Source organism: Manis javanica, chromosome 15, assembly GCF_040802235.1.
Source record: "Manis javanica isolate MJ-LG chromosome 15, MJ_LKY, whole genome shotgun sequence".
NCBI lineage: Eukaryota > Metazoa > Chordata > Mammalia > Pholidota > Manidae > Manis > Manis javanica.
Genome location: NC_133170.1, coordinates 6579579 through 6600300, shown reverse-complemented (window position 1 = coordinate 6600300; position 20722 = coordinate 6579579). Strand labels below are relative to the sequence as shown.

General features: G+C 41.7%; 1 protein-coding gene across 13 annotated transcripts in view; it reads left to right on the top strand.

Annotated features, from left to right (window-relative positions):
* The window catches only part of BICD1 (BICD cargo adaptor 1), a 185014-nt gene that overhangs the window by 93358 nt on the left and 70934 nt on the right, over positions 1 to 20722 (top strand). Inside the window, exon 3 of one of the 13 annotated variants that reach the window (XM_073223775.1) lies at positions 13064 to 13390. The exons of 11 other annotated variants lie outside the window; for them this stretch is intronic. In XM_073223775.1, coding sequence (XP_073079876.1) covers positions 13064 to 13114 — 51 coding nt within the window. In that variant the 3' untranslated portion in view covers positions 13115 to 13390. Of the gene's footprint in view, positions 1 to 4712; positions 4872 to 13063; positions 13391 to 20722 lie in introns of those variants that run through there. One more of the 13 variants, XM_073223774.1, reaches the window with a different exon arrangement.

Here is a 20722-nt window from a genome sequence, read left to right as displayed (position 1 = left end):
TTTGTTTTAAGTTGTAGCCTTCTCTTGACATGGAGTATTATCAGCAGTTTGATGTGCTGTTTAAAAATACAGACTCAGAAGTCAGATAAGAGCTGAGTTCATATTCAGGTCCCCCCACTTAACTTTCAGTAGAATCTTATCCAAATCCCATCATCTTCCCAAGCTTCAGTTTCTTCATCTGAACCGCAGAAATAAAAATAATAGTGAAGAAAGGTATTTCTCTTGAAGATCTAATGGTATTTTTAAAAATCAGGTAACGAGGATCTGCGTCTCTGTGTGTTTGCTTTTAGTTGTTTGCTGGGAATCAGAGGCTCAGTTAAGAGCTCAATTTAAGTGACTATTTGAGACCTGGTCAGGATATTGCTGTTTGGTTATGGGAACTATGTGCCCAGAGGAGCAGGCTGTTTTCTAAGATTAATTGGTTTTCCTAAAGCAAACAGTGCATTGAATCATCAGTTTGTAGTCTTTACCTACCCCGGGCAAAATTTCTTTGGAACAAAACAACTAAGTCACGTTGACATAAGGGGCCTGACTTCTTAGTCCTAAAGCTACACCTCGTTGATGCTTGTGGTGGTTCTTATCCAGGATATGTGCTGCTGCTTTTCATCATTTTCTAAAATTTCCTATTTTGCTTCAACCGCCTTATTATATATACATATTTTATTATAAATGGCCTCAAGACATTTTAAGCCGAGTATAAATAATAATAATAAATAAAAATGATGATCAAAATCTTCAGCAGGGACAAAGAAAGCAAGAGGCCATGTGGTGCGGTATTGAAAGCGTGCAATCTGGAGTCAGAGCTGGCTTTGAGTCATGGCCCTGAGCAGGTTAGCTACCTGGTGCTGCCTCAGTTTCCTAATCTGTTAGATGAGCATAATGTTGCCACAAGAGTTATTTTAAGGAGTCCATGACAGTGTCGAGCTCCTGGAGTAGTTAACGTAAGCACCCATAAACAGATTAAGAAAAAAGGAAGAAATGACAACTTGGCATCACAGGCGTTTCTAAGAATGTGAATACTGGGTTGCAACCAGGTTGACATCTGGAGGAAAAGTATCTCTCAGCTCTTCTTATCAAGAAATGGGAACTACAGTAGATAGAAAGTGCCTTACCTTAACCTGGCTCCTGTTAAATTTAAGAACTACTTAAAGAAGATCACAGAGCTCTGATTTGGTCACATTCTCCGAAGGTCTAACTCCAGGGCTGGCCGTGGTCCTGGTGAGCACTGGATGTCACTGCTGGAATCAGGACATCTGGGGAGCAGCCGGACCTCTGTTGCTACTTCTCTCTAGTAGCTGAGAAGACTTTTGCTCTAAGTGGTCCACGTGGAAAAGGAATATTAAAAATACCCAGTAGGCTGATTTCATTTTCAAGTCAGAAGGGAAATGTTACCTAAATTAGGCATATCAGTGTAGAATGTAAATAATATTTGGATTGAAAAACTACTGCCTGTTGGTAAAAGATGTAGATAATACTTTTGAGTCTAGGGACATTTGAAAGGCCTTTTAGTTTATAGTTATTTCTCCTCCTTCTTAGGGTCACCTGATAACTAGGAGAATGATGGGAGGGGCTAGTATCTAATGAGGAAAAGAATTGATTATCTCTGCCTCCAGGAGTAACACTGTAATAATATGGCAGATTTCCACCAAACCACTAAAAAACAAAAAGCAGCACTTTTCTATTGATTAAGAAGGACTATTCAGAAAGCATGTTTATAGTTATTTGTAGTTTTTCCAGTCAGTGCTTAATGTTTTTACTTTCCTTCTCCCACTATTTTGTGTTTATTAAGTATTTATTGAACCCCTTCTGTTTGCCAGAATCTGCTCTGGGCACTGGAGATACAGCAAGAAACCAGACAAAATCCTTCCTTTCATGAAACTTAATTTAAAATGTGTGAGATGAAAACAACAAATGTAATTACAGTATCCTGTTATGTTGTAAAATGGGGACCCCTCACGACGGGCTTGGGTTGGTGTGTTTTGGGGGGCATGACATCAAGAGTTCTGTCTTGATCATATTTGGCTTGAGATGCCTTTTAGATCTCCAAGTGGAGAAGACAAGAAGGTAATTCGATACACACAAGTCTGGAGCTCAGGGTAGAGTTGAGGCTAGAGAGGGACAGCTAGGCGTTACCAGTGAAAGGTGCCGTGAGTAGCCTGGGCCCAGGTGTGATCACTTGTGGGGTACCAAGAGGAGATGTCCATGGATTCAGCTTCGGGGACACGTATTTGCAGAAATCAGTGATGAAAAGGAGGAGCCATTAAAAGAGATGGAATCCTTGAGATAATGTGTTTCCAGGAGGAAATGAACTCCTTAAATGAGCTGAAGTTAGGAACTGATTATCAGACTTGGCAACCTGGAGGTTGCTGATGACCGTGGCAAGAGGTACTTCCCTGGGGTGGGACGAGCCTCCTGAGAGTAGGCTGCAGAGCGAATGGGAAGCAATGGACGTGGCGATATGCACAGTGCATTTCAGGCTTTGCTGTGAAGGGCAGCAGAGGGATGGGGGTATTACTGTTTTCGTTTTCTTTGTTGTTAGTTTCTGCTGTGCGTGTGGAGGTGTGTGCTTGTGAACTGGTGATCCCTAAAAAAGGAGAAATTGATGTTGGAGGAGCGGGATGGCAGGGATGATTGCGTGAGTCATGTCCTTGAGTGGTGAGTTCTGCTTTCCTGATATGCATAAGGACGGAAAATGAAAAGAAGATTCAACTCTAAGGAAGGGTGGGGATGGGAGGGGGAGACTGTGAAGCTGGGAAGCCTGTGTGTTACTAGGTCCCAGTCTTCAGAGAAAGAAACCCCAAGTAGATAGAACAGAGCATGATAACAGCTGGCGAACAAAAGGGGGGAGGGGTTGACTAAACAGTGCTCAGTGGGAACACACCTGAGATAGAGCAGTGAGCAGGGACTCACATGGCAGGAAGCTGGATGGGGACAGGCATCTCTTTAAAACAAAACATGTTCTCTTCTATGGGTTCTTGGAAATCATTGAATTGATCCTGTACTTGAGCTGACGTATACAAGTCCACCTTGCAGCAGCATTGATGTATCTGAATGTGTCTGTCCTCCTCTCTCTCCTTCCCTCCCTTAGAGTTGAAACAGGAGAGAGAGTTTCTGATTTGGTTTTCATAGAGGAAGGAGATACCGATCGCTGTGACAGAACAGGGAGTGTGCCCGTGGTTCCCGGGTGTCCCTGGCAACATTCAGGTGGAGTCTAGCTTAAAATGCTGGGGGTTTGGGAACTTTGTCTTAGAGATCACTAAGCACTTCAGGAGCCCTGTGGATGACAAGTTCGTTTGTTGGTTTTTTTAGTATTTTAAAACACTTGGTTCATTAGCTTTAAAGTGAAGTTGTTGCATTATTGTATTTTGTTAATTTTTATGCTCTGTGTGTGTAATTTGTGGTCCCATATGACTTTTGATAATACCAATAATTTACCGGTAATTTTATTTCTTTGGTTCCCAGGAATGATGAAGCATAGGTCCTACAACAGAGACTTGAAAAGGAAATAGAGGGGATTTAATAATCAGTCGGTGCTGCTGAGATAGTATCTTCGGCCATTTCATTCAGTGACCCATTCATTGAGATCCAAGAAGGGAGAGGCAGGAAAGGATGTTGGGACAGCCTGTATGGGGGAGAGGCTGAACTGTTGGAATGAAAAGACCAAAAAGCATATAATTATGTTAATTCCATGGCCCTTAATCTGCCATGCCCAAAAGCCCACTTAAACTTAAGCCTGTTCTAAGACAACATTGATCTCAAAGACATTCTGTTTGGACACAGAGTTGAACTTTCTTGACTAGATTGAATCTCGCATTTAGTGGTTAAGACCATGCAGTCTGCAATTACCCTGTTGCTGTTTTTTTATTTATTTAATTTATTATTATTTATTTATTTATTTTGGTGTTGTTAATAGACAGTTACATGAACAACATTGTGGTTACTAGATTCCCCCCATTATCAAGTCTCCACCACATACCCCACCCATTACAGTCACTGTCCATCAGCGTAGTAAGATGCTATAGAGTCACTGCTTGTCTTCTCTGTGCTACACTGCCTTCCCCATGCCCACCTGCTACATTATGTCTGCTGATTGTAATGCCCCTTTTTCCCTTCCCTCCCTTCCCCCTCATCCTCCCCAGTCTCTTTCCCTTTGATAACTGTTAGTCCATTCTTGGGTTCTGTGAGTCTGCTGCTGTTTTGTTCCTTCAGTTTTTTCTTTGCTCTTGTAGTCCACAGATGAGTGAAATCATTTGATACTTGTCTTTCTCTGCCTGGCTTATTTCACTGAGCATAATACCCTCCAGCTCCATCCATGTTGTTGAGAATGGTAGGATTTGTTTTCTTATGGCTGAATAATATTCCATTATGTATATGTACCACATCTTCTTTATACATTCATCTACTGATGGACATTTAGGTTGCTTCCATTTCCTGGCTATTGTAAATAGCCTGTTGCTGTTTAAATATGGATTTTAGCACGTACTGGCTGTGTGGACTTTGGGCAAGTAACTCCTTTGTACCTCAAAGAAGTAGGCATGGCATTAGTGTCTACCCCAGTGGGGTATGGTAGGGCGAAATGCAACACATAGAAAACAATTAGAGGGATGCCAGGGATACAGTTAGATATTTTTATTATTATTTCATTGTGATATAATAAGAAGGCTGTCTAAAACACATTGCAATGCATATTCATGATTTCGTTAATTTTTAAGAGATGGCGAAGCGATTGCAGAGGCGGCAGACTTATTGAATACTCGGGGATGAGAAGTGAGACTCAGGTATTGTCTTGTTTTTGCCTTTCATTAGGTATTCGTCTCCTTGTCAAATTGTGTTATGTTGATCTTCATTACATATAAAGACATATTCTCAGTAAATTTAGGCTACTGTATGTAAACGTAGGGATGAAACTGCAAGCTTAATTACTAGTCCTTTTGAATGAGTGAGAATCTCTATAAAATTTCCCCTTCTTCAAATTTTATTTTTCTTATACTTACCTCATCATTTTTGACAATGAGAGAAAATGATCCTTAAAGTTATTACCATTACAAAGGGAACATAGCTCTTAAAATGCCAACTAAAGACAACCCTTTATTATCGTTCCATGTTTTTGAAGTTACATACACATATGTTAAAATATTTGAATGAAGTGGAATGACATAAAAACGAAATCTTTCTTTACAAGACTCCCACCTCCAGTCCCACTCCGTAGAAGTAACCGTTTACATTACTTGGCTGTAACAAATTACCAGAAACTTTGTGGATTAAAAAAACAAATTTTTTGTGTTACAGTTTCTGTAGTTTGGAAGTCTGAAATGGGTCTCACTGGGCTAAAATCAAGGTGTTGGCGGGGCTGTGTGTGTTCCTTTCTTGAGGCTCCAGGGAGAATCTTTTTCGTCTCCCTTCTCAGCTCCTAGAGGCTGTCCGCATCCGTCGGCTCGCAGCCTCATCTTCCACCTGTAATGCCAGCAGTGCCAAGCAGAGTCCCGCTGCCATGCCTCTGGTTCTCTGCCCTGTGTCTCTCTTCTGCTGTTAAGGACCTTGTGACTACACTGTGCCCACCTGGACAGTCTGGGATCATCTCCACTTCTGATGGTCAATTGATTAACAATCTTAATTCATCTGCAACTTAAATTCCTTTTCCCTGTGACCTAACATATGCACAGGTTCCAGGGATGAAGACACGGCCATCTTCCAGCGGTTATCATTCTGCCCACCACTCCACTATTAACACTTTTTCCATATTGTTCCAGAAATGCTTAATGCTCCTTGATATTTTCATTTAATTACATATTCTGTAGAACTCTTCATTCTTTGGTATGTATATATCATGAATTATTTAACCAGTCTCCTATGTTGGTGGACAGGTAGCCTATTTTCAGATTTTTTTTTTTTTTTAGTAAGCTATACCCTGAAGAATATCTTTGTAATTTATATTTGTACATTTTGTAAACTACATCTATGGGATAAGTGGTTCACAGTATAACTTTCAGGTAAAGCAGGATGTACATTTACAATTTTGATATTTCTTTGCAAATTACCTTCCCAAAAGACTGCAACAGGTAACCTTCCTCCAGTAATGAGCTGAGTTATGTTTAAACACACATTGGTGAACACTGGTTTTTTAAGGGGTTGTTTTTAAGGTTTACAACTATGATATGTTGGGAAAAACCACCTCTTTTGCTTTGTTTTTCTTTGATTATGAATTCTTACTATGTTAATCAGCCATGTGGATTCCTGTTTCTAGGAACTTTTTGTTCATAGATTTGCTTACTTTTTTCTGTTAAATTTTCCACATTATTCATAATGCCAGGAATTATGCTAATTGCTGTGCATGATGCAAGGATGAGGAAAATCTGGCTTCTACTTGCAAACGGCCTATGTTCTAAATCTGAACTCCTTTGTCTGACTTGAATGCCCCGCTGTACTTGGCCAACAGCATTTGCCTTTTTCCCTTTCAAAAAGAATTAATATGTACACGAATTTAATTGAGTGATAATAGCCCATGTAGGACCATGGTTTATTCTTCTGTTGTTTCTGATGTGAATTGATTAGAATGTTTCCTCTGTCGAGTATGGAAAAAAGCAGAAGTGAATAGTAAGGCTTCCAATTAGTATTTATTAGTCAAACTGTTGGTGCATAGCGACAGAAACAATTCCCCCAGTCACTTTGTAGCACATTTTTTTTCTAAATCTATTTTATTTATTTATTTATTTTATTAAGGTATCATTGATATACAGTGTTTTGCTCAGGTTTCACAGGAGTAACATTGTGGTTACTACATTCCCCCTATTATCAAGTCCCCACCACATGCCCCATTACAGTCAGTGTCCATCAGCATAGTAAGATGTTCTAGCACATGTCTGTCTTCTTTTATTCTTAACATTTTTCACTCTGTGAGCTTTTCTGGTTTGTTTTATTTGCTGTTTCTCTGCATCTACAGTGCTTGCTCTTTGTGAGCAGGGACCCTATCTGTCTTATTCACTGCTCTTTCCTAAGCGTCCAGAATAGTGTCTGGCCCTCATAGATGCCCAAGAATGTTTGCTTAGGAAAATATTTGTTGCATAAAAAAACAGGAAATTTAAACCTCTTAATAGATACCATATCTTGACATACTCACGGGTAGCATTTATTTGGAAATGCATAAGCTGCACAAGCAGATAAACGAAACCCCGGCCTTCCCTGTGATCTTCCCTCTGTTGCGCTTGCTGCTTCAGGAGAAACGCACTGGCTCGCCGCTGGCTCGTTCAGTCGGGAGCAGTCATACCACCTCACTGAATGGAGCCTTTGAACCCAGTGAATGAAAGTTGGGTCCAGTCTTCTGGAACTCAGTGAATGCTATCACCTAGTCTCCCTCTGGTGCAATTAGAATGGAGCAATGAACCAAAAAATAACATTGCTTCAAATGCAAGTCTCTTTTTTGTTCTCCTAGTTTAATTAGCCTATTTTTCTTCTTTCTGAATTCTTGAGAGGCACTCTTTTCTCCCAAGCAAAAGCCCTAAGGTCCACTCAGTGCTCTGATCGAAGCTCAGTTCCTCTTCCTGGGCCACACGCGGCCACTCTGTCAGCTGCTCAGGCTGCCAGAACACAGTGTCACAGACTGGGAGGCTGACCAGCAGACATTTTTCTTTCACAGTCCTGGAAGCTGGGAAGTTCAAGGTCAAGGTGCCAGCTGATTTGATTGCTGATGAGAACCTCTTGCTGGCTTGTGGCTTGCGTCTGGCTGCCTTCCTGGTGCCTGCCCACGTGGTGGTTCCTCCCTGCACACGGGGAGTGAGACAGCTCTCCTGGGGCTTCCTTATGAGGGCACAGCCCCGTCCCGCCGGGGCCCTACCCTCGTGGCATCATCTCACTCTGCCTACCTTCCAAGGGCCCCATCTCCAGATACCACGATGGGGGGTTAGGGCATCAACAAATGAATCTGAGAGGGGAAACAGTTCCGTTCATCGCAGCTGCCATGTGCCAGTCATCAGGCGGCGTGTGAAGACGCTCTGTCCCTGCTGAAGCCTTATTTCTTTCTCAAGTAGTGGGGTATACTTGCTGATGTGACCCATTTTAATGCTTGTATTTCCTGTTTGTGCCATATTGCTCACTGGCTTTAAGATCTTCTGACGATGAAGCGCTGACCTCGAGAAAATATCCAGTCTTTCTACAAGGCACGACCCGGTAGCTGCTGACCTCCCGAACGCGCGGCATCCTGTCCTTCAGCCGGGGGCTCCTGCACACGGGCCTCTCTGCTCTCTTCCTGAGGGTCTTTGTTCTTGCTCTTCACCCCTCTTGTGATGCTTTGCCCCCAGGGGCCCCGCTCCTTCCCAGCATTCAGCCCACTGTCACCCCTCCCAGGACAGCCCTGACAGCCAGTCACAGTTACTGCCTGGGCCAGCAGCTCTGCCCCAGGGCCCTGCTGGATATAAAGAAAACAGGTCAGTAGTAAAAAGGCAGGCCTGGTAAAGCAGTAACCCTAATAAGTGTTGACATGCGTGTGTGTTAATACCTAGCATGTATTGAACATCTGTGTGGGAAGCACTGTGCCAAGCGTGTACCGTTATTTCTCTGATCACAGCTGTCCTCTGATGCACACGATTATCGCCCTCACTTTGTATCAGATCAGAAAACTGCAGCTTAAAGAAGTTCACTCGCCAAAGGCCACATACAGGAAAACGGTGGACCTGGGAATGACTCAGTCTCACTGGGCTTCAGATTTTAAATCCAGTAAGACTTCCCTTTTGTCAAATGATAAAGAAAATTCAACAAGACAAAGTCTTTTATTTTGGAAAATTGAAGAAAATAACAAACCAGAAGGCAAAGTATAAAAAAGAAGATAAAGATATTTTGTCATCAGACAGACCTGGGTGTGAATTCTGAGTCGGCCACCGATGAGCTCGGTCACTGTCACCATGGATTGAAGACTTACCTTTTGTTTCTTATCTGTGGAAGGGAAGTTATGAAGATTATATGAGATAAACACTGACACTAACATATTCTCATTCAATGTTAGTTTGATTTTCTCGAATAATATGAATAAAATTCAGGTATCTAATTACTTTGAGCAGCTCCATACCAAGCACAAATAAGCATTTTGATAATTCATTTTTAATGGCATAAAATCTTTTCTAGCCATCACGAAGATTAGAAATGCAAGTTTTCCAGAAATTTCAAAGCTGTAGAGAAAAGATCAATTTGTTAGAGAGGTAGATGTACAATTATAGATACAAAGTTACTTGATTTGCTATCAAATATAAAATGTTACCTCTGTTATTCACTATTGATCCAGAGATTGTACAAACTTGTTTTGCATTTTGTTGGGTCCCTATGTCTCTTCAAAGACTTTGCCTGGGTATTAGAAAGGTATGAATGTTTTTTATTATTCATAAATTAAAAAATTAAACACACCACATGTTACTGAACATGGCGGTCAGTAGGAACTCTCAGTCATTGAGAATGGACATGAATTTTGGTACAATTATCCTTAAAAGACTGACCCTTATGTAACAAAGCTAAAGACCTAGTGATTCTAATCCTAGATAAGTGGCCAGAGGACTTTGCACTTTGAAGTCAGGAGGCATATACAACAGAGTTCATAGCAGCCCTGCTTATAGTGGAGAAAATTGAGAACAACCACATGTCCATCCACAGTGAGCTGAGTCAGTCATAGTGTCTCTGGGCAATCGAACCTGCTGTTCATGCAATGTAAATGGTTGCGTGTGGTTGTAGTTCATTGCTTCTCATTGATACATAACGTTACATAAATAATATAGATCAGTGATACATATATGTGAATATATCACAAATCAGTTTTCCCTTCCATCAGTTGACATTCAGATTGTTTGAGATATTTGCCAAATTAGGAATAGACCTGCTAAGAACATCCTTGTTCCTGTATTTTGAGCATAGATACGTGCATTTCTGCTTGTTTATGCCTAGGAGTAGAACTGCGCAGTGCATGCCTGGCCAGCATTAGGGCAGCTGCCGAGCAACCTTCCAGACTGTCTGTCCCAGTGTATGTAGCGAATACGTGAGCGTCTTGTCATTTACAGCTTCACCAATACTTGGTATTTTCTCTGTCCTTCATTTTTGCCACTCTAGTGGGTGTGTAGTGGTATAGTATCATAGCCTCAAAGTACATTTTCCTTTTGTAAATTATTAGAGGCCCTTTTAATATTTCTGTTGGTTATTTGATAGGCTATTATGTTAAAGCAAGATATTTATTAATAAAAGGATCGTTGGAAACATGACTTCATAATGTTCATTATGAAATATCTGTATGAATCATGGTATCAGTGAATTGAGGCTAAGTTATTGTACCATGACATGCGACTTGAGAATCTCAGTAGCTCAAAATAAGGACTAATTCTTGCTCTTGTTACCTGTCTCTTTCCAATGGTCAGTGGCTGTGCTCCACATCCCCACCTTTCTGGCAGCTTGGCTGAAGGAACAGCCCCTCAAAGAAGCATCCCTGGTCTCCAGGCACAGGGAGAACAGGTGGCAACGTGACAGATCACACACAAGCTCTTACAGCTTCTGCTCAGGTGGCAAGCCGTTCACTTCCACTTACGTCCCACTGGCCAAAGCAGATCTGTGTCCAAGACTGATGTCAGTGAGAGCATTGTACAGCCTTCTGAAAGGAGGGGCTTCGAGGAAGGGGCAGGAAATATTTGTGAACGAGAGGATACCAATGACATCTCTTTCTGCAGGGTGGGTTTATGACAACATTGGTCTAGGATGGGAACCTAAACCGTCTGTCGGCTGGTTTCAGTCAACGTGCACGGCTGTCCTCCCTTTGTGTTCTGTTCTGTTTAGTTGGATTTGTCGCCAACATTTCAAAATCCTGATATTTCACAAAGATGCAGATTTTTCGCTTCTCTTGGAAGTCATACGCTATAGCAAGAGCCAACCATTTGTTGCTGAGTGGCAGCCATTCCTCTAGGTGGGATGTGCACCCTCTGGTTCTTGACGATATCTGACAGCTCCCTTCTCTGCAGGAGCGCCTTTCTAATATTTCTTACGTAAGCCCACAATAAACAACATTTTACACTGCTCCCAGCACTCATGCACGCCTGTGCCTGTGTACGCGTTCTTGTACAGGTGCTGATACACATACATGCACATTTCCTAAACAGTTTAATGAAGCCATGCTTACTGTCACTTCCCACAGTGCATGCTGGTATTGTCTCATCTATTCTATCCTACTTTTCCCTGTTCTATTATTTGATTTTTTTTTTCTTTTTTTAATGCTGGAATCAACCCTCTAAGCTGATTTCACACTGCTGGGTCACAGGCCCCAAACTGAAAACATGATCGCTCGGTCATGTCTCTTGCCTGCCGCGCCTCTGAATGCCTCTGGTTAGTTCTCTAGACCGAATTTCTGTCTGAGCTCTGTAGCGTTCGTTCCCAGGAGGGGGTGCTATGTGGGTGAGCGGCATCAGTGGTCCCTCTCCGATTTAAGCCAGAACAATGACTGGCTTTGCCCAAGGCTCTCAAATAAAACATACACTGTTTTAGTACCTGGAACTTTCCCTGATGACTCTTTTATTTAACTTTCTATTTTAATCGAAATAGCCTTTTAGGCAAATAGATCTGATTCAGAATACCCTAATCTCCTGGCTGGACTGAGGAACAAAGGGCAAATGTAAGTGAGTCCTGTCATGGGTGCAGAAGGCAGAGTTCTCAGAGGCTGAGGGCTGTGAATGGGGACTTAATTCTCTAGGGAGGCGCGAGCGCACGGTTTGCGCAGGATTGATTCCTCTGTCTCGGGGATTCATTTAGCGGGAATTTATTGATCACCTGTGTGCTGGTCCTGTGCTTGAGGATGCATCTAAAACTTGTAGAAAGATCCCCTCGATGCACCGAGTGTAGATGGTAATAATCATTTATTTCTGTTCTATCCTTTTCTGTTTCTTAGTTTCTTCCCTTGACCCAGGAATTTATCCACTGTTAGAGGGCAATTCTCGTTCAGTGTTTGTCACCCCAGTGTGTCTCCGGCTCAGATCTTGGCGCATTGTGGCGGCTGTTTGTATGTGTGCGGAATGGGTGTATGCATGTTGCTGTAGGGACAGGGTGTGGGGATGGCGATACACTAAGGAAAAGTCTGTTAGCCACCGTGACAGAAGCTGCACCATTTGTAAAACCAAAGGAGGGTGGTGGGGACCAAGAAAAAGTGCGTCTCTGTGTTTTTGTGGAGCTCAGTGAAGCTGTGCATTTTGAGGACCTGGGCCATTCGGTACGGAAAGGATCACACCACCTGTGCGGCGCTGGTGCCTGCAAGAGGCTCCACTACCTTGGTTGCAAGGGGCATTCCTGGAAGGGGCACAGACAGGAGAGGAAGTGGCTAGTGCCTTGACAGGACGTGTTTCTGAGCCGAGGGGAACAGCTGAGGGAGACTCCCAGAAATAACTGTGGGGTGAGCTGGGTTCATCCTTGCATAGCTGATAGAGGCAAAAGCCAGTAATATATGGGTTGTTACTATTAAATGTGACCCCGTTTTAAGTCCTGTGCTTAAGGGAACGAGGTCATTTATCCTTGTCTATGTATGTACTTTACCTGTAAATGTCCTTGAGTAACAGTGTGAATGCAGCTCATGACCAGGAATCCTGGAGCACTGTCCCCACGCCTCCCCCCGTTGCCTTGACACGTGTTTTTTGTCTTTTTCTTACCCGTTTCCTTCCTGCCTGTTCTCTCCTTGACCTCATGTGTACGCAGAGCCCGAGAAGAGCCATGGGCCCCTTGTCTGGGTCTTTTGTTTCCTCCTGCTTTTCCTCTTCATTCATCCATTTCCTCTTCACCTCCACCCTGTTACCAGCAAGTCCCTCCCTGACGGGCTTACGTGCACCCCCTTCAAAGCTTCCTACTACCCTCAGTATTCACAAAATGACAAAAACTGAGAATAATCAAAGTGGGTATAGTAGCTTGAATAGTGGCCCCCAAAATATGTGTCCCACAGCTCTGCACAGGCTGGTCGCCTCCGAATGTGACCTCTTTGGAAAAGGGGGCTTTGCAAATGTAAATGAGGTGAGGATCTTGAGATGAGATCATCCCAGATTCGAGTGGGCCTTAAATTCAATGACAGGTATCCTCAGAAGAGAAGAGGACACGAGACACAGAGATGAAGGCCACGTGAACACGGAGGCTGTGATTCGAGTGGTACTGCCGTAGGCTGAGGACGGCCAGGTGCTGCCAGAGCTGGACAAGGCAAAGAAGGATTCTCCCTGGAGCCTTGGGAAGCACTTTCCTCCTGCCCTGCCAGCACCTCAGCTTCTGACTTCTGGCTCCTAGAACTGTGAGCAAAGTCACTCTGTTGTTTAAGCCACCAAGCCTGTGCAGGCAGTTGGTGACAGCAGCCGTGGGAAACTCAGACAGTGGGAGACGCACTGCAGCAAAGGAACATGTATTTCCCAACTGATGAATACTTGGGAACAAGAAAAACATTCTAGAAAAGAATATGGTAACATTTTTCAACCATTAATACATTTAAAAATGTTTGCCAATAATTATTGGTAACATATGATAGAGCTACTGCTCACCTGTAATACACAAGTTATTTGAGACTCATAAGGCATTTTCTTCCTGGGGAGGAATGTGATACACTGTGGATGTTTTCAGATATTAATCCTTAATAGTCATTTTAGTGTTAGTCTTATGTACACTCTACATTTCTTGAAGCTAGAGATTGTCCTGTATGTATTTACATTTCACTCCCTAGCAGATGGCTTTGCATATGGTAGGCCCTCCAATAAACATTCATTGGATGGTTCATTTTTTTAAGCACCAAACAATAATGTCCAATAGTAGCTGTGGAGTTAGACTGCAAGTCTTGAAGTCCTGGCTGTGCCTACGGAATGTAAGCCATTAAGCAAGTGACATAATCTCTTTGTGCCTCAATTTATTTGTCTATAAAATTGTGATAATAGGAATAATACCTACCTTATAATGTTGCTGGGATGAGTAAATGTATTATTACATATAAAGTACTTAGAATAGTCTTTGCATACCGGGATTCAAGACATGTTAATTATTGTTGGCTCTTAAGCACATCTCCCCAGCTAAATTATAAACTCTTTGAGACAGACACTATGTACTATGCTTTTTATAATATCAGAAGCCCACAATTTCTTAAATATTGTATGCGTTCAATGAGTATCTGTTGAACTAATCAAAGGAATGAATAAATGAATGGTTATATGTTTGCCATATCTTCTCTATGAAAAATTGAATACATACATAACTGATGAAGTTCTAATGTTTGTTACAGTAAAAAAAATGTGTTCGGAAATTAAACAATTTTAAAATTGTCAAAGAACTACAAATAGAATTGAGAAAAGAGGTGGAAAGCACCACCAGTGTGAAATTCTGCACTATGTTTTGGCCTTAGAAGGCAGAGACCCTGTCCCATGTTTCTTTGTAATTTCAGTGTTTTGTATGACGTTCGTTATAAAAAGGCATGCACAGTCCTACACAGGAAGAGCTAGGAAACCCTTACATAGATTTCTGGGGGCCTTTTTTTATGTAGCTCTGTCCTTTCCATAATTCCACTGTGCAGCTTGCAGCCACGTCAGACTTCTGAGCTCTGAATTTGCCTCCTCAGCTAGGCCCCTGAGCTCTCTCTCCGGTCCACCAGCTGCCCCAGGCAGGAAGTTGGGGTGTTCATAGCACTCTCCCCATCTGTTTCCTTTCTTCCAGAGATCACAGCCCTACTAGCCTCTTGGCTGCTGTTTTGAAAACAGCTGTTTCCTATATTTCATTCAGTTTTCTAATTGTTTACAATGAAAGATAGAGTCTTTTTACTACATCGTGGCTAAAGGCTGTTCTCACGCAAGTGAGGGGGAAACATAACTATAAACAAGACTTTCAAGTTCATTCAGTTGGTTCTTTTGTTGCTTAAGAATTAAGGACTGTAATTAATTAAGAACTGGTGCCATTCCTCGGAAGAGGTTCCATGAGGCAGGTTTTCAGTCTCGGTCAGCAGTTTGCTCCAAGGGTAGACTTTTCCATCTTCACTTCCAGTGCAAGTCAGTCAGAATGGAGAGTGGGATTCTCAAGTGTAAAGAATGTGGGCTGTTACCTGCCCCAGAACACATACCTCATAGCTTGTTAGGCAGAATGGTGTGTAAGTGTATCATTTCTCTCCATTTGTTTATGCCTCCATTCGTACAGCCATAGTCTATCAGGATTGTCCATTGCTCTTCACAAATTGGTTTAGACTTTTAATGATGGTATATATACAGATCCCCTCATCTAAGCACAGAGATCGTTTTTATTTAGGTGATTTCTTTGCAGTCAGTCATAACCCCTCCTCCAGGGTGTCAGCCCTATAGTTTGTCATACACAAGCAATCTTCTGCAGTAGAATTGTGCAGTGGTGGTGGGGAGAAGGGAGTGACAGGCATTTCATCCAAGAAATGCATCATGTTTACTGCAGGATTTTCTTGTTCATGAAACACTCTTGAAATTATATTTTCCAAAGACATCAAATCTTACTAAAGTGTGGTAATTGTCAGATTATTTTCTTTTCAGCATAGTGACTATCATGATAACAATTGGGCCACATTCTAAAAATTCATTTTCTTATCAATTATGACCTCTTAAAATCTCCTTCAGGTGAGCTGCCAGAAGAGCAGTTGAACTGCATCATCTACAGAATATTTTGGGACCACCCATGGTCCAAAATCCAAGATAATTCACCTGGGATGGAATTGAGAATGAGCAGGAGTGAATGGAATGGTACCTCAGTCGCTTTGTGGAAGTTAGAGCTCTGTGCTGGGAACCCTGGCCCTGAGGCTCGGGTGAATTCTGTGAGGCGCTGACAGGAACCCTCCAGTCCTTCCTGGTGCCACTGTGCCAGCACAAGAGAGTGGCTGATGGCAGAGGCTGGCAGTCACCTGTCTCGGTCATTCTGTCCACTTGGTAGTCCATGACTCTTTCAGGGTGAATGTTCTCCAGTAAGTGGTCCTGTGCAGTACAAAGACCTTCACACTTCGTGGTCACTACCACAAATCCATCCATGTGCCCCTTCTCCAGACCTCCTTGTCCCCAATCTCCGAGACTTCCCCTTCTGGGTCCTTGTATATGTACGTACTGTATATAATTTATCTGTAACTTAAGTAAATAAACTGCACAATTTTCCTATTGAGTAGGTGTGTTGTAAGCAAAGCATGTTAGTTCAAGAGAGAGCATAGATCTTCATAGTTTTGTTGCTGTGCACTATATCCCTAGCACTTATAATAGCATCTGGCATTAATGAATAGTTGTTGAATAAATAAATAGTAAATATGAGTCTTTGTTGTGTGAGAAATTTCTATTCCTAGTTAGAGGCTTATCTTTTCATTTACGTTTGGGTAAACAGAAGTATTGAATTTTAATGTAGTTATATGTATCTTTTCCCCTATGGGAAGCCATTTTTGTTACTGATTTGAGAAATTCCCTCCTGCAAAGTCATAAATGTATTTGCCTTTATTTTTTTCCAGCCCATTTTCCCCACCGATCCCCAGTGACATCTCTGTTGTTAGGCGTTCATATACATGTGAGTCTCTTTCTAGACTCTCATTTTGCTCCATGGTTTGTGCTATTTATTTATTTGTAATTGCTGGACAGTTTCTGTGATTGAATGATTAATAGACCAGCCTACTGTGAATATCTGTTCTCTGGATGAACTTAAGCTACTGAAAGCCAGTTTTTCTTATTTGGATCGGCAGTTGTCAAACTTCAGATTGTGTCAGAAGAGCTTGTTAAGACCACAGATCGCCAGGGTCTCTACTTCAGTAGGTCTGGGTGGGGCTTAATGATTTGCATTTTTAACAAGTTGACACTGCTGGTTCTAGGTTCATACTTTGAGAACCTCTAAATCATTATTTATTCTTTTTACCCCAGAGTTAATATGTCATCAGATCTAAATTGTAACATATGTTAATACTAAGCATCCTATTAGAAAGGCCCATTTATTTAAAACATAATACTGGAAATAGGCACATGAATACATACTATCTGAACTTAAATGTTGCTCTGATGTTTGAAAGCAATATAAATATGAATGCTGTCCTTCCAGAATTTGATAGTAGGAGTTTTTTTTTAATGTAAATTATTTCCTTAGACTATGAAAACTTAGAGTATATTCCTCTTAGGATCTAAGTCCTATGAAAGAACTATAAGATGAGTAACTCAACAGGCTACTGTCTATATTCAGAACAGCATTTTTACTAGTCTGTACTTAGAGCTTTCTAATTTGATTTTATCCAAAAAAGTAAAGAATTATAGAGAAAATATTACAGCAAAGATAGGTAAATATTTAATACATCATTTTAGTATATCTAACATTTTTGTAGTGGTGGGAAAACTTTTCTTTCCTTCTAGGTTCTTTGGCTGGTCTAATAATTAAATTGACATAAGACAGTTGAACAGGAGAAAAACAAATTTTGTACGTGTTGGGTCCCGAAAGACGGGCAGTTGAGGCTTAAACACCATCGTAAGCCAAGGAGAAAGGGTTAGGGTCTGGGGCTTCAAGGGGAGGAGGATAACTCACAGGAAGGTGGGACGAACAAATGTTTGGTAAATAAATGTTTGCCCTGCCCTGCAGATGAGTCTGTCTGATAAAAGTCATCTTAGGTAATAACTCTCCTGTACAGACCTTATTCTTTTAGGCAGTCAAGGAAGGCAAATAGCTCTTCCCGAGTGTGTTGGGCCTTGATTGTCTTCAGCTTGAAATAACCACATGCCAGAGTGGCTCATTTCGGAGTCATATTTTGACCCCCCCTCACTTACATAGATGAATATTTAAGTTCTCTGTGTTTTTAACACTTCCGGCTTTGCCTTCTGATGTCACCGTAAATCTGGTGGCTGAGATGCTGATTAGTGGTCATTAGGAACATTTGTTAAAATTGTTGGTTCTAATTTTTTTTTTTAGTGCTGTTAGTTTTATCTTTGTTAGAAATGGATTTGTTTTAGGCCAATCATAGTTGGGTCCCAAGCATATGTTAATTTACAGTTATATTTAATCCAAACTATAATTATTTAGACTTAATATTCCCAATTATTGAAACAGGTTAAAATAATGATGAATAAAACCTTTTATATATGAACAGTACTAAAATAATACAATGTATCTTTAAAATCTGAATATAATTGATACTATATTTGCATTATGGCTGATTCTCTACAAAAAGCACCTCTGGCTTACTGAAAAATTCGTATTTTAAACGTCTACCAGTCTAATTGTTTCTGGACAATGTGACCTTTACTGAAAGTATAAAAGTTTGATAGAGATGGAATTAAATAAGTAAGGTACCTCCAAAGAATTGATAACCCCACACATACCTTGATTAGTGAAATTTGAATGGAACATAGTTTATCTCACTGTTTTAACTCAGCGAAATGTTAAATAGGTAAAGTAAAAAATAATTAATGGAGCTTTCAAGCAAAACTAAAAATTGAAAAAAGATAAAATTTCAGCAGAATACTCTTCTGAAATCGTACACACACACACACACACACACACACACACACACACACACAGTTCATTTGGCTAATAGTGACTCTTAATATATATGTTGTAATATTCCCTTAGCCTTTACCCACAGACTAAATGCACGTATTTTTCAATTAGTCATTTTTAAGTTTGTTGCCTAAGATGCTAATTGAAATTCAGGGCAGGGAAAAATACATCACTGGCCTTTGTGTATGTATGAAAGGGCTTCTTATTAAACTGTGCTCCGTATGAAGGCTTCTCTTCTCTGCAAACCGAGAGGGCCCCTGTGTGGGAGTGTGTTCAGTGGGATCTTCCAGAACAGCGCAGACACCGGTCCTTCCCCAGACGGAAGCCATCACGCGCTCTCCTCAGCAGTGCGGCTCACAGGCCCTGTCAGGCCCCGACCATCAGGTGCCAGAAGAAGACGCTCGCGCACCCTTTCCAGATTTCCTTCCCAGGACTGGGGGAAGGGAGCCACCCATTGAGCCCCTAATCTGAGTTCTGAGTCTCTGCAGAGGCAAAGCATGTTCTCATCCCCAAAACACACCATTTGCTCCCTGAATTAGTGCCCTTGCTTTCAGCCAAGTGAGCCTGTGCTTAGAGTTTGAGGCTATGACCTTTTAGTTCTGTTTTCACAGTGCGCCAGCCTCTCCCTGAGTTTGAAGGCCCAGAAAATGAGGAATTCATTCTGATTTACAGCAACCTCCTCATTTTCTCCTTGTGTATTTTAATCTTGTCTTTCCAGTTTGTTTTCTTAGACTTTCTGTCTGAAGCCAGGAGACAGAGTCAGTTGTCTGAATGGAAGACGGGGGCTCAGACTTAGTGGGGCGGGTTAAAACCTAGAGCTAGCATCTCCTACCTCTGTGACCTGCTCCAGCTTCCTAAATCTCTGGGCCTCAGTTTACTCATTATCATAGTAAAATATACACTCTACCTTTTTTTATTCAATTACTAATACTGTAGTTAATTACCAGCTACTAATATTACATATCATGTGGCCGAATCATAATGTTCTCTTCCTGTCGTTTTTATGTCTGAGAAATTTATTTCCTATGTCTGTGAAATCATATGTACATGGTTAAAACAACTTTTATTAAAACATTAAATAATCCATGTTTTTCCACCTCAATGGCCCTGTAATTGGCTGGAAATTTCACTCTAAGTCATTATAAAATAGTGACAACAAAGTAGTTATTGTTTTCATATAAAAAAAGAGAAAAACCACAATACTTAGAATCTGTTTACCTTCATCTGCCAACCAGGAAAAATGTTACTGAATATATTTGTATATGCATTTATATCTTTCAAATATAAACTGAATTTCTGCTGAGAGAGTAGTATTCATATATTTCTTTCTGTTCATCTTGCGTTAGAGTACTTGATTGGGTGTTAGAAGGCTAGCTCCAAAGACAGTTTACAGAAAAATGCTCTATTCCAAGTGTTTCTTACTGCTACAGAGTGTGAAGGGAATGTCCCAGAATAGTCTCTTAGGAAGGCAAAAACTTCCTGTGCCATTTGCATCCTCAACGCCTCTCTTTCACTGCAGGGCTGAGCTGTATCATCTGCCTTCTGGTGGCAGAGCAGCTGGGTCCTCTCTGAGTTTGTGAGATGGGAGGGGGGAGGCTGTGCCTCCTGACTTCCGTGCAGTCTCTTCCTGGGTGGTCGCTGCGGTCCCAGTTACTGCGCTTCACCCGCCTAGTCTCAATTTCTTTTTCTGTTTGCTTTTATGAAGTCGTGGCAACAACCCAGGGCCAGATCACTGGAAGGACACACAGGATCCCAAAGGGTAACCCACGTGAGGCTTCATGGGATGGAAGACTTCCCTTCTTCCCTTGGAGGCGCTTTGGCTGGTCTAATAAATTGACATAAAGTAGATTAAATTTCCTAAGTATGGGAGCCCCATAAAAATACAAGACTTCCTGGCAGTCAGGTAGTTGAGGCTTGGATGCCATCCTGAGCCAAGGAGAAAGGGGCAGGGGGCAGGGGACAGGGGCTTCAAGAGGGGGAGGCAACGCACAGGAAGATGAGGAGAGGAAATGTTTGGTGAGCAGATGTTTGCACCCTGCCGTGCAGATGAGTCTTTCTTATAAAAAGTTATCTCTGGTACGGGCTCTCTTCCTGGCGCAGGCCCCCCATCTAAGTGCTCTGAGGCAGTTAAGGGTGAAGTAAAAGGCTCTTCCCCAGTTTTCTTAGGCTCAAAATAATGCACATGCCAAAGGGCACATTCTGGGGTGACTTACTCAGCTGCCCTTCAGCTTTGGTAAACCAAAGG